Source organism: Aulonocara stuartgranti (assembly GCF_965226115.1).
Source record: "Aulonocara stuartgranti genome assembly, chromosome: 4".
NCBI lineage: Eukaryota > Metazoa > Chordata > Actinopteri > Cichliformes > Cichlidae > Aulonocara > Aulonocara stuartgranti.
Window position 1 is genome coordinate 14,476,038 of NC_138942.1, and position 14,354 is coordinate 14,490,391.

The following is a 14,354-nucleotide window of genomic DNA, read 5'->3' on the forward strand; positions in this document are numbered from 1 at the left end:
TCCCAAATACTTAAAGCCGGCAGGGCTAAGTCTAAAAGGAATGTCAGATTGTTTACGTGTAAGACTTAAAGAATTTATGGGGAAACGTTCACTTTTAAGAAGATTTATTTTGTAACCTGACAGAGAGCCGAACTTGTTTAATAGAGACACAATCGATGGTATGCTAGATAAGGGATCAGAAACATATAGAAGCAGGTCATCTGCATATAAAGACAATTTTACGTCAAGGCCTGACCGGGAAATACCACGAAAATGAGGAAGAGCCTTCAAAGCTATAGATAGGGGTTCAATTACAATAGCAAAAAGTAGGGGGGACAGGGGGCAACCCTGTCTCGTGCCGCGTGACAATGAGAAGTAGCCAGAGGAAACACCATTTGTATAGACACTGGCTTGGGGTGCCTTGTACAACAGTCGAATCCATGAAATGAATCTGTCCTTGAAACCAAATCTTTGCAAGACCGCAAAGAGAAAGTTCCACTCCACACGATCGAAAGCTTTCTCAGCATCAAGTGAGATAACTACTTCTGAATTAGTGGTCGAGTGTTGGGAAAGAATGACATTCAAAAGCGTGCGGACATTAAAGAACAGCTGGCGGCCTTTAATAAAGCCATTCTGTTCATCTGAAATAATAGTAGGAAGAACCTTTTCAAGGCGAATTGCTAAATTTTAGCCAAGACTTTAACATCAACATTCAGCAGTGAAATAGGCCTATACGAGGTGCAAGACGTAGGATCCTTACCCTTCTTTAAGAGAACAGTAATTAGTGCTTGAGACAATGTAGGGGGCAATAGACCACGTACAAAAGATTCATTATACACTGAAAGAAGTAGTGGGGCTAACTTGTCTACAAATGTTTTTAAAAATTCAACTGAAAACCCATCAGGTCCTGGTGCCTTACTATTGTGCATGGTCTTGATTGCATGCACAATTTCATCCAACCTAAAAGGGGCATCTAATTGTTCAGCTATAACAGGATCGACAGTGGGCATTATAAGACCGTTAAAAAAGGAATCCATCTCAGAGGCGTCAGCAGCAGATTCAGATTCATATAGGGAGGAATAATACGTCTTAAACACCTCGTTGACTTCCTTTGAATCAGAGACCAAGTTGCCTGCCGCATCTTTAATTTGAGAAATTAATCGAGAAAAGGCCTGACGTTTTAACTGATGGGCCAAAAGCCTTCTGGGCTTATCACCATGTTCATAATAAGTCGCACGCGCACGAAGTAAGAGACGTTCAGCATCTGCCGTAGAAAGTAAATCAAATTCGGTCTGCAAGTCAAGTCGTCTTTTATGCAAATCAGGAGTGGGACTGTCAACAACCTGTCTATCTATGTCACAAATTTGTGTAGTCAAAGTTTGAAGTTTGGCTTTGTGGCTTTTAGTGGAATGGGCAGAGAAAGAAATTATTTGCCCACGCACATATGCCTTAAGAGATAAGATAAGATAAGATAAGATAACCTTTATTAGTCCCACACGTGGGAAATTTGTTTTGTCACAGCAGGAAGTGGACAGTGCAAAAGTTATGAGGCAAAAATTAGAATACAATAAGAATAAATACAGTACACAACTGTACAGAATAGAATAAAATAAAATACTATATACAGTAGAATAAAATAAAATAAATATACAATAAGATAAAAATAGAATACAAATACAAATACTATATACAACTGAGTAAAAATACAACGATGACAGAAAGGATTATTGCACTTAGTATTATTGCATATGTATGGATGTGTGTGCTTGATCAGTTAAAGTCTTTATTATGGAGTCTGACAGCAGTGGGGAGGAAAGACCTGCGAAATCTCTCCGTCCCACACCGTGGGTGCCGCAGTCTCCCACTGAAGGAGCTGCTCAGTGCTGTCACAGTCTGCTGCATGGGGTGGGAGATGTTGTCCATCAGGGATGACAGCTTAGCCGCCGTTCTCCTGTCACTCACCACCTCCACTGGGTCCAGAGGGCATCCTAGAACAGAGCTGGCCCTTCGGATCACCCTGTTCAGTCTCTTCCTGTCCCCAGCAGAGATGCTGCCGCCCCAGCAGACCACACCATAAAAGATAGCAGAAGCCACAACAGAGTCATAAAATTTCTTCAGGAGTGGGCCCTCCACTCCAAACGACCTGAGTCTCCGCAGCAGGTACAGCCTGCTCTGCCCTTTCCTGTAGAGGGCGTCTGAGTTATGAGTCCAGTCCAGTCTATTGTTCAGATGAACACCAAGGTACCTGTAGCTGTCCACAGCCTCAATGTCCATACCTTGGATGTTCAGTGGTTGCAGTGGAGAATGCTTGTGCCTGCGGAAGTCTACCACCAGTTCCTTGGTTTTACTGGCGTTGATCTGGAGGTAGTTCAGCTGGCACCAGTCCACAAAGTCTTGGGTCAGACCTCTGTACTCCTTGTCGTCCCCATCAGTGATGAGGCCGACTATTGCAGAGTCATCAGAGAACTTCTGCAGGAAGCACTGGGTGGAATTGTGGGAGAAGTCTGCAGTGTAGATGGTGAAGAGGAACGGAGCCAGAACCGTTCCCTGTGGGGCCCCCGTACTGCAGACGACCCTGTCCGACACACAGCCCTGAGTCCTCACATACTGTGGTCGGTCGGTGAGGTAGTCCAGGATCCAGGTAGTGAGGTGATGGTCCACTCCAGAGTTCACCAGCTTGTCCTTTAGAACCGAGGGAAGAATGGTGTTGAAGGCACTGGAGAAATCAAAGAACATGATTCTCACAGTGCTTCCAGCGGTCTCCAGGTGAGCGAGGGAACGATGTAGGAGGTGAATGACGGCATCATCCGCTCCAATGCCAGGCTGGTAGGCAAACTGAAGTGGGTCCAGTGATGAGCTTATTAGGCGCCGAAGCTGAGCCAGGACCAACCGCTCCAGGGTCTTCATCAGGTGGGATGTCAGAGCCACCGGCCTGTAGCTGTTGAGGTCCTTGGGGCGTGAAGTCTTTGGCACTGGTACAACACAGGAGGTTTTCCAGAGCTTTGGGACTCTTCCCAACCTCAGGCTCAGGTTGAAGAGGTGCTCCATCACCCCACACAGTTGGTCCGCGCAGGACCTGACGACCCTCGAGCTGATGCCATCTGGACCCGCTGCCTTCTTGCCATTAATCCTCCTCAGTTCCCTCCTAACCTGGGTGGTTGAGAGAGACAGGCTGGAGCCTTGTGTTGAGTGTGTATTGGATGCTGTTGTTGGGGGTGGGGGGGAGTGAGCAGGGTGAATAGAGGAGGTGTGAAGTGTCTGAGGTGGAACAGCAGCAGTGGGGGTGGGTGAGTCTGCAGCCGATGTTGCAGACTGCCTCATGGCTGAGTCAAATCTGTTGAAGAAATGATTCAGTTCATTTGCCCATCTCACATCCCTCCCAGGCAGAGAGTTCTGCTGTTTGTGGCCCGAGATGGTTCTGAGGCCTCTCCAGACTTCACCAACGTTGTTTTGTTGAAGCTGGTTCTCCATCTTCTGCCTGTAGCTCTCCTTCCCATTCCTTATCAGTCCCCTCAGCTCTCTCTGCACCCTTTTCAACTCTTCTTTGTCTCTGGATTTGAAGGCCCTCCTCTTCTGCTTGAGGACGGTTTTAATTTCTGGGGTAATCCAAGGTTTGTTGTTGGAGAAACACCGTACAGTCCTGGTAGGTACAGTGTTATCCACACAGAAGTTTATATAGTCAGTAATGCATGTAGTAAGGCTGTCGATGTCCTCACCGTGGTCATCACAAATCACCTCCCACACAGTCGACTCAAAACAATCCTTAAGAGCCTCCTCGCTCTCCTCTGACCATCTCTGTACTGTGCGGGTGGCTGGTGGCTCCCTGCGCACTAAGGGCTCATACACAGGGACAAGGTGCACCAGGTTGTGATCAGATCTGCCCAGGGGAGGGAGAGGTGATGAACTGTATGCCTCTTCTGCATTGGCATACAGTAAGTCCAGTGTTTTATTGACTCTGGTTGGGCAGGTCATATACTGGGTGAAGGTGGGCAGTGTGGAGTCCAGTGAGGCATGATTGAAGTCCCCTGATATTATGAGAAGGGCTCTCGGTGATTGTGTTTGCAGTCTGCTGACCACAGAGTGGAGAGAGTCACAGGCTGCATCCGCGTTGGCCGAGGGGGGGGACATAGGTAGTACGGACGCATGCTAACGGCTAACAGCTCAATGTCTCTGCTGCAGAGTTGCTCTTTTACAGTGATGTGCCCAGGGTTACACCATCTGTCGTTCACAAAAACTGCCAGTCCCCCTCCTTTCCTCTTACCGCTGTCTCTGGTCCTGTCCGCTCGCAGCAGCTGGAATCCCGGTAGTGTCACGCTTGTGTCCGGAGTTAGCGATGTTAGCCACGACTCCGTTAGCATCATGATGACGCTAACCTGGTCACCCTCTGTGACCAGGTTAGCGACATGAGCTCATCCATCTTATTGGGCAAAGATCTTACGTTTCCAATAATTACAGAAGGAAGAGATGGTCGATAACGTCTCCTTCTCGGGCGACGGCGCTCCTTCCCAGCACGACACCCCCGTCTTTTCCTCCTCAGCTCGCTGGGAATATCGGGTCTGTCCGCCGGCAGTACCGCTGCAGGACTCAGCGCTAACAGCTGATCCTTACTGTAAACAAAGGATCTCTGCTCTGGGTCCCCAGACACGGGTGAAAAAAGTAGAAATAAACTGAGAAAAACGACCAGGACTAGCACAAAACGGTAGAACATGGTTGCAGAGTCTAATTACTAATACGTTAGTTATAAAAAAATTACGAGAAAAAAGATAAGAAAGAAAGAAACTCAGAATGAGCAGAGCTGCTGTAACAGGCTGCCGCACACGGGGGGCGCTGGAAGGGATTCCCAAAGTAATGACCTCGTAACAGTATCGCTGTCGTTAAACACCATAAATTCATCAATTGCGGATTTGATAAAGGTAACAAACCCCTCATCCGAAAGCAACAAAGAGTTAAATCTCCAGGGTGAGGAAAAAGAGGACTGGGCTATGAGCTTGATGTCAACGCTAAGTGGTGCGTGATCGGAAATGACAATAGGATGATATGTAGATGACAGTACTTTTGGAATAAGGGAACCGTCCACAAAAAAATAATCAATCCGCAAAAAGGACTGATGTACCTGAGAAAAGAAAGAGTACGCTCTGGTAGTAGGGTTAGAAAACCTCCAGGGATCTACAAAACCATTCTGAGACATAAACTCTGAAATAGACTTGGACATAGAGGATTGGGTCAGGGTCCAAGGATTCGAGCGATCTAAGGCAGGATCAATAACACAGTTTAAGTCACCACCCAATATCAAAAGATGAGTATCAAGGGAAGGGAGACTACTCAAAAGTGCATCTGTAAAACCTGGATTATCAAAATTTGGCGCATACACATTGACTAAGAGGACGGGTACATTGTACATGGTGCCTACAACAACCAAATATCTCCCGTTTTTGTCAGCTTTAATCTCAGAGGCTGTAAACTGTACCCTTCTGTTTATTAAGATCGCCACCCCCCTGGCTTTTGAATTAAACATTGAATGGAAAGTATGACCCACCCATGGGCACCTGAGCCTAAGATGATCCCGATTTCGCAAATGGGTCTCTTGCAAAAACATTACATCACTCTTTAAACGTTTAAGATGCGAGAATATTTTAGATCGTTTAATTGGGCTATTCATACCTTTGACATTCCAAGTTAAAAATCTAATACCACAATTGCCTAAGGACTGACCTGAAGTACTGGTCATTGCAGAAAGATAAAAGAGAAAATACTTATTTCTTCACCCCCAAAGAAAGAACAAGTGGGAAAAACACACTCACACAAACACACAACGCAAACCCACAACAACAGAAGTACAGCTTCAGAATAAAAATAATAATAACACGTCAAACACACCCTCCCGCCTCCCCCCTGCACAGCAAAAGCCCCCATCCCCAAACGATGGAGACGGCAGTGCACGCTCCCACCCGGAGCAATCTGAACAAAAACGCTCCCGACTACGAAACGAACCGTGTCAAACCAAAGCTCCAACAGAGTTATTTCTCAATAGATTAAAAGGCACAAATAAAATAAAAATAACCCAACTATATTTTACTATTAGACAGGTAAAACAAAACAAGTGTTTGGCAGAGTAACAAACTTAGCTTACCACAATGATGTTTGGATTTGGATCATGCGCTATTTCAAACAAACAAACATTGTCCCGCTATATTTTTTATCGCGTGGTTATTGTCTTAATATATTCCTTGGCCTCATCTGGCGAGATGAAGTCGCGCTGCATTCCTTGATAAGTGATCCGCAGTCTTGCTGGATAGAGGATCCCAAATCGGACTCCCTGGATGCCGCGAAGCTGGCGACGGACCTCATTGAAAGCCGCACGGGCCCGCGCTGTCTTAGCGGTGTGGTCGGGGAACACAGAAATGGTCATATTATTTATCTGCACCCTCTGCAGCTCCCTGGCCTTCTGGAGAATCCTAGCACAGTCCGCGTAATAGTGCAGCTTCACAACCATAGCACAGGGGCGTTCACCGGTGTTAGGTTTGGGGGCCAAAGTTCGGTGGGCTCTGTCTACAAGCGGCTCCTTCCCAAGCTGAAATGCCTCCATCAACAGCACGGACACATCTGTAGCGGACAGGACGTTCTCCTCTGGCACACCAACAATGCGTATATTATTGCGGCGAGACCTGGACTCCAAATCCTCGCATTTATTCTCCAATTTGGCCAACTCCTTTGACATCGCATCCACTTTGGCTTGGAGGTGGACAATATCATCCGTGCATGTGGAGAGAGACTGTTCCATCTCCGTAACTGTGCTCCTGAGGCCAGCGAATTCCTGCCGCATGGTAGTTATATCTGAGGAAAGGTCCGTTTTTAGTTGCTGTATGTCGGACCTGATAGACGTGAGATTCTCCGCAAACGCTGCCGTCAGTTCCTTTTTAAACAGTGCTGAAATTTCTTCACGAAGTTCAGAGAGGAGTTCAGCCTTCGTGAATTTTTCCGTAACGACGAGCGGCGTGTCGGGTGACCCAGGCAGTGGCGAAGTTTTACCACGAGGCGGGGATGCAGTGTTAGCAGCAGGCCGCAAGTTCGGCTGAGAGGTGCTTGCGCTCTTATTAACCTTACGCGACATTGTAAACACAAAAAGCAAAAACAGTCTTGTCTCGGAACTATACAAAAAGAAAAAACCCGTCAAAATGTGCCTGGAAATGCTAGATAATAACTAGACTCTGCAGGAGCTACGCTCGGTGCGACCTACGCCATAGTCACCTAAACCGGAAGTCCATCAGGTATACTCTTAAGTATTTGCTAAACAAATAATTTGCATTATTGAAATGGGCATGTTACGGATTCAAATATTGGGGATGGATACAAGAGGAAAAACCAAAATAACAACACTGGTCGGGCCGGGTCAAGTCAAACGATGATTTTAATGATCACACGCGTGGGAGATGGACACCGTACGCAGACAGCATCAGATCTCAAAATGGTGGAGCATTGATCAAACTCTTATAGCCTCTAGTGGCCCCCATCTAATCATAAAAGCCTAAAAATTCACATTCTTTCTCTCACACAGCGCCTAAGCTACGACCTTGGCTCCCTGTTTATCTGCTCCTGCTGAGATGGGGCAGAAAACTCCAGTATGTTCTGTTCTCTTCTAATCAGACAAATAAGGCGATGACTTTCTGCGAACAGTATTTCTTATAACTCAGCAGTATAATGCATCATAAAACAATATCATTCATTCACAATAAATCAGAAGTCTATGCAAATCAGTTTAACAAATGTAATAGTTATCACCTTCTTCTAATTCAGGAGAATAATGCAAACTAAAACTACATAATAATTCACAATCTTTAATTAAGGGTCTAACATGGCATAAAATAATATTATAATCCCACAGGCACATTTTAAGGCAAGTATAAGTAAAGTAGCCAAAATAAAAAAGTTAAGAGACTGTAGATTATTGGAAATGATAACACATTTAATAAATTACAGTCTAAGCAAAGAGTTACATAAAGCAGGAATGTATGTCAGAGTTATGAAAGCAAGACCCAAATGCAAGACTTCCTGTAGAGTACAATGTGTTTATTTACAGGGAATAAAATGACAACAAGTGCAACAATCTTCCGCGTGTGTTTCTCTCTTCGTGTGCTCGCTCCCGTGCATGACTTCTCCAGTGTTCGTGGTGGTTGTCCTTTTCCTTTCAGTAACTATGAACAACATGCTCCACTTCCTCCACTCGTTTCCGCAACACTTTGGATATAAACACACTGCCGTTAATACACGCAATCCCCTCCACTCGAAACACTATCACAAAGTAGCTGGGAACTGAATGATTTCTCACAACGATCCAGCATCGAGTGAAGCTCAGCTCGTCTGTTAAGTAGCTCTTCAGATTAGGCTGATCAGTAACAGGTGAGTTTCATTCACTTTCAGGTGTGGCTGGCTTAACGGCAGGAAACTCTGCGGGCCTGACGTCTCCAGAAACCCCGCGGGCCTGACGTCTCCAGAAACCCCGGACACCGCTGTACACACACACACACACACACCCATCAACTCACAAGTGAAAATGAGGGACGGTGAGTGTTGTGTTGGGCTCTTGAATAAAACTCCCGCTCAAGCGATAACGTGGAGCAACAACAATCTTTCTTTAATACAGCTTACTGTCGTGCTGTTTTACATCAGTGATGTTCGATTCGTGAACGAATCGTTCAATACTCGAGAATCACTTTACTGACTCGTGAATCATGATTCACAAGCCCAACTGACTCACTGACTCATCCCTGTTGCTGTTAGCAAACTAATTCCATTAGTAGAAATATATCTAGCTTATAATTAAAATTGTGGGGGGGGGAGAAACAACAGCCAGTTTCGTAACAAAAGCATTTCTGCTCTGAACTGGAAGAAAAAACCCTGAGTAGAAGCTCACATCAAGAAAATAGCTCCTCGGTTCAGAGTAGCATCGCGCTGCTAACATGCTAACAACACATTTGAGCTACTCACCCCCTCCCTTCCTGTGCTGAATCGTAAGCATAAGCGAATCACTCAGGACTCGCTCACCCCTCCCTCCTGTGCTGAATCAAAGAGCGAACGAACGAATCACTCACTCACTCACCCCCTCCCTCCTGTGCTGAATCATAGAGCGAGCAAACAAATCACTCACTCACCCCCTCCCTCCTGGCTCACAGCTTCTTCTTCTTCTTGGTTGGCAACCAATGTTAAGGCGCATCACCGCCCCCTGGCTCAGAACGCAGTGGACATTTAGATGAGAAAATATATATTTGACACACTTAAGGAAAATACTAATAAAATACAAATAAACAAAATAAATGTTTATTAAGCAATTTTGATAGGAAATTGCTTAATTTTAGAAATGTTTTTGCTCTTTTTTCTCTATAGAATAGTTGTTGTTTTTTAATCATTCATCTTAGCAGTGGGATTTACATGAAAAGGGAAACAAATTAAGTTTGAGTGAAAATGTAAAATTTTTGCACTCTGGTCAACTGACTCAGTGAATCAAATGACTCAAAAAAACCGATTCACTTTGGTGAGTGACTCATTAACACTCGATTCAGTAAAAAGAATCAAATTTACCATCACTATTTTACATGCTACCAATTTCCTGTTTAGTGGGTAAGTACTGCCGCCTAGTGGCGCATGATGTACATCAATATACAGTGAGCAAACACATTCATGGCCACGGCAGGTCGTCAGGCAGGGACGGCAGACCATGACAATATACTGAGCTGATTACTTTTTTTTTTTTTTTAACACAAATTCAAATTCTTTTGGGCTTATCAACCCTAAATCTGAACCTTAATGGCTTGGACTGTGAGTGTTCATTATAGAGCTCAGTTTCCACCACAACTTTGGTTGTTGCTCTAAAATAGCTGGCTAAGAAGATTTAAAGATTATATAAATAAGAGTACAATCTAAGAATACCTATATGATCTAAAGCTTGATCCAACATGCTGTATTTTTACATGCCTTTTGTAATATCTGCACTCTTTTGGTTAAAGTGTGTCTTCTGTATATTCATGATATGTTTAACCGCATGCAAAAACCACACTGAAAATCTAAAGACTTTAGTTTGTTGCAATTGAAAGAATAAACCTCTACCAAATTACTCTCTTAAAATAACAGTGAAAAACAAAAACAGTGACATGATGCACAAATACATTTTGCCGTGTTAATCACCAAAAGCACACATTCAAACAAAGTTCTGGTCGGTGATGAAAATTTTGAATGACAGAACTCATTCTGTGTATTATAATCTCCTTTTACTTGCTAGAAGTGACTGAAATAAAGGGTTCCCTTGTAGAGGTGGTAAAAGTATAGAATTTTGTTCTTAAGTAGAAATACTACTGCAAAAAAAAAAAAAAACTCCAGTAAAAACTGAATTACTGATTCAACTTCTTTACTCAAGTAAAATTTAAAAAACAAACAAACAAACAAACAAACAAATACAGGCTCTGAAATGTACTCAAAGTATGAAAGTAAAAATAGCTCTTTGGAGGATTTTTCTCTTACCTAGATTGTTTTTCTAAACAGGAAAATGTGTGCAGTCGGGGGTTAATGTGAGATTCAGTAGGTTGGAGAACCCTAAAATTGGTTGCAATACCTCAGTGTGTGGAAAACAATCATAACTCACAATTGGCATGTCTGCTGTGGCAGACGGAGAGGAGTGGAGAAAGATTGGACCCGAATGCAGTCACTGATAACGGACTTGAATTGAGAGTAAGCCTTTATTACGGCAGAGCAGAATACAAACAAAAGCAAAGGGTGGCAATGAGTAAGCTAGCAAAACCTAAACTGGGAGAAACCTAAAAATAAATAAATAAATAAAGAATAATGACACTAAAGCCCTGCAACATGGGAAATGCAGTTTGCAGACAATCCAGCAACAAACAGGACGACAAAGGGCTTAAATACACAGAGGGATAATGAGGGAATGAGACAGAGGAGGAGGAGAAATCACACACAACGAGACCGGGGAAATAAAACTGAAAACACTAACATAGCACACGAGACTGTAAAAGTCTCTGAGCAGTCGTTACCTTTGAATCTAACCTCTCTTCTTCCTCTCCTGTCCTGTCTTTCTTATCTTTCTCCATCTCTGAGTGAAGTTGGCTCTCTTTCTGTTCTCTCCCTGTGAAATACAGCAGCTGGACCTTTAGCTAGCAACACACTTTGAAACAAACTGCACACAAACACTTTGTGTGTTTGTGATGTTTGTTGAGCTGAGAGGAAAGTTGCATTGGAAATTAACTGACACTTAAAAACATGGTGGCTGTAGCTCAGGTGGCAGAGCAGGTCAGCCACTAATCAGAAAATCGGTGGTTCGATCCCAGGTTGCCTCCTGGCTGCATGCCAGGAGGGTAAGATACTAACCCCATGTTTGCCTACTGGTGGTGGTCAGAGGGCCCGGTGGCGCTAGTGTCCGGCAGCCTCGCCTCTGTCAGTGCGCCCCAGGGCAGCTGTGGCTACAACGTAGCTTGCCATTGCCTGTGTGTGAATGGGTGAATGACTGAATGTTGTGTGAAGCGCTTTGGGGTCCTTAGGGACTGAGTAAAGCGCTATACAAATGCAGGCCATTTAAAAAACAATCACTTTTAATCCCTGACTTTGACACGTGTCGTCTTTTTTTTTTTTTTTTTTTTATCCACTGGTGATTAATAAACAAACAAAGGTCCGCAGTGACAAGATAATAACTCCCCCCCCCCCGAATGCATTACAGCCAAAGTAATGAGCTTGTTTTGAAAACGTAATAAGTAGAAAGTACAGATATTTGTTTGAAACTGTAGGGAGTAAAACTAAAAAGTAGTCAGAAAAATCAGTTTCCTTGACATCTGCCTTTGTCTGTTGTTCAGAATGCTGACATCTGTTTCCTGTTGGGTTAGGATGATAAAAACAATGTTTATGCTATTGTCACAAGTAAATGCTATAATGTCAAGTTCCATGTGTCTCTTACTGGCGACTGACAGCACACAGCATATGAGATGAAGGAGGGGTGGTGAATCCCACAGCTGGTGTGAGATCCAGTTCATCCTCTGTGATTCCAGGTGGAGGAGTGAAATGAAAGCGCTGAATGAGGGAGGTGAAGAAGAGGAAGAGCTCCATCTTAGCCAGACCTTCTCCGAGACACATCCTGCGACCTGCAAATGCAAAGAGTTTACACTCATTTAAACGAATCATGTCTGCGCTAGTGAGAATTTTCTCAAAAAAGCCTGACAAAGTTGTCATACCTGCAGAAAAGGGCATGAAGGCATCTCTCCTGACAAATTGACCCTTTTTGTCCAGAAAATGTGAAGGGTTAAAAGTGTGTGGGCTCTCCCATTCACTCTCATCATACAGGACAGAGGTGAGAAGGGGAAACACAATAGTTCCCTGTGGGAAACAGAAGATTTCTCATGTAGATGTACATCTACAGAACTAGTTCAGGTTATCAGAAGTGAATCAAGATGTTAAAATATATTTAGGTACAGCAGCTGACCTTTTTGATAAAGTATCCCTTGAAGGTGACATCTTGGCTAGTTTGGTGAGGAACAGACATGGGGACAATATTCGCCAGTCTCTGAGTCTCGTGAATGACTGCATCAGTGTACGGCAGGTTTTTCCGGTCATCTACACAAACTTGTCGGCTTCCTACTACCCGGCTCAGCTCCTCGTGGACCTGCTCTGCAGAGACAAAATAAAGAAACAAATTTGTCCACATTAGTTTTAACAGATCTGCTAAAACGTGTAAAAATAAATAAATAAATAAAAAATCTAAAATTATACACAGAATATTGTTATGGTGCACATTGTTTGCATATGAAATGCTGTGTATTTATTTACCACTGACTGGTAGTGGTGGTGGTTGTTTTGCCTTTTCCCTCTGATATCACCTGCTGACATGTCAGTAAACCCATAACTGAAGTCATTGGTCTTGTAGCCCAACAGGACACTGAACTCTATATACGTATTTATGTGTTATCACCTTATATAAATATCAACTATGTGTGTTGGAAAGGCTGTCGACTGTGTTCGAGAGCCCCCTTGTGGCGAGAGAGTTGAACTATTGAGAACATGGTCCAGATCATGTAGGTTAAGCTAACACATAGCAAGAGGCACCTTGTAAACTGACTCAACAGTGGACGTCTAGGCATAGTGTGAGTTGTGTGCGTCTCTAAAGAACTGTGAGTCGACATCTTGATTGAATCCTTATTATAATCAGCATTCTGTATATGTTTTGTTTACAGACCACACATATGGGCTCAAATTGTGGGCATAAATATTTTGTACTCTTAAATCAAATGTGTAGTTGTGAACTAAGTGTGTAAGTGTGTGTGTAAAAAAGATTTGTGTTTGTAAAAAAATATTTACACAGTTACAAATTTGTTTGTTAAGGTCTGGTTACAACGGTGGCCCTGAGAAGCCAAACGGACTGCAACTTACACCAGCAATAAGAAAAACGTTGCAAAAGCACACAAAACACAACGGAAATAGGAAACAAGAAAACAAAAATAGGAAAAAAAAAAAAAAAACCACACACACACACACAAGGGAAGTGTTTCTGGGGAGACAACCTGACGGACCAGTTGCAGGAACCGAAAAAAATGGTGTGTTTTATCATGATTCATATAATACTGCTGACGTATTTTCAGACTAATAGTTAGGCTAACACACTTACCTCTCATCTTTTCTTTCCTCACAAAACCGATAGATCCTTCACTTCTTCTAAGTGTGTCCCAGCGCAATTCTTAGCATAATTTGGTTCCTGCAACTGGTCCGTCGGGTTATTGTCTCCCCAGAAACACTTCCCTTGTGCTTTTGGAAATCTGTTTTTTCCTATTTCCGTTGTCGTTTTTCCTATTTCCGTTATTTTTTGTGTGCTTTTGCAGCGTTTTTATTGTTGCTGGTGTTTTCTTAAGTTGCAGTCCGTTTGGCCTCTCAGGCCCACCGTAGAGGTTACAGATACAAAGCAAAAACCTGCGTATTAAACTCTACACTTAAGTTCCCTGGCTATGTGTGACTTTCTTCTTATGAGTAGTGTTAGGTATTTTAGTACCATGGGAGCATTTACTGGATATTGTTTTATAGTGACATTATGCAGGAAAACTCTGTCATTCAATAAGGCCCCTTTGTTTCAGTGTTTTTCTCTTTGACCCAAGAATTGATGTGTGAGAATCACAGGCTGGTACAAGGTTGAAATACCACAGAGATCACTCCCTCAGCTACATTAGTTTCTTAATCTTTTAGACGCCTGTTGAAGGCCAGATGGTTTGTTTCAGATTTCACTAATGAAAGAACTCTTCGTTTTGTGCCTTGAAAATATGTCGCTGAGATAATCACAATTGTAGCTGAACTAATAAACTACACAAAGGATGCTTCTTCACCCAAGGGCAGGAAGA

General features: G+C 43.5%; 1 protein-coding gene across 1 annotated transcript in view; it reads right to left on the reverse strand.

Moving 5' to 3' along the window:
• Positions 1-10,563: 10,563 nt before the first annotated feature.
• Positions 10,564-14,354, reverse strand: part of abca3b (ATP-binding cassette, sub-family A (ABC1), member 3b) — a 45,407-nt gene continuing 41,616 nt past the window's right edge. Inside the window, 4 exon segments of the mRNA XM_082529369.1 lie at positions 10,564-11,849; positions 11,933-12,116; positions 12,207-12,348; positions 12,455-12,639. Of these exon segments, the coding sequence (XP_082385495.1) occupies positions 11,828-11,849; positions 11,933-12,116; positions 12,207-12,348; positions 12,455-12,639 (533 nt within the window). The 3' untranslated portion in view covers positions 10,564-11,827.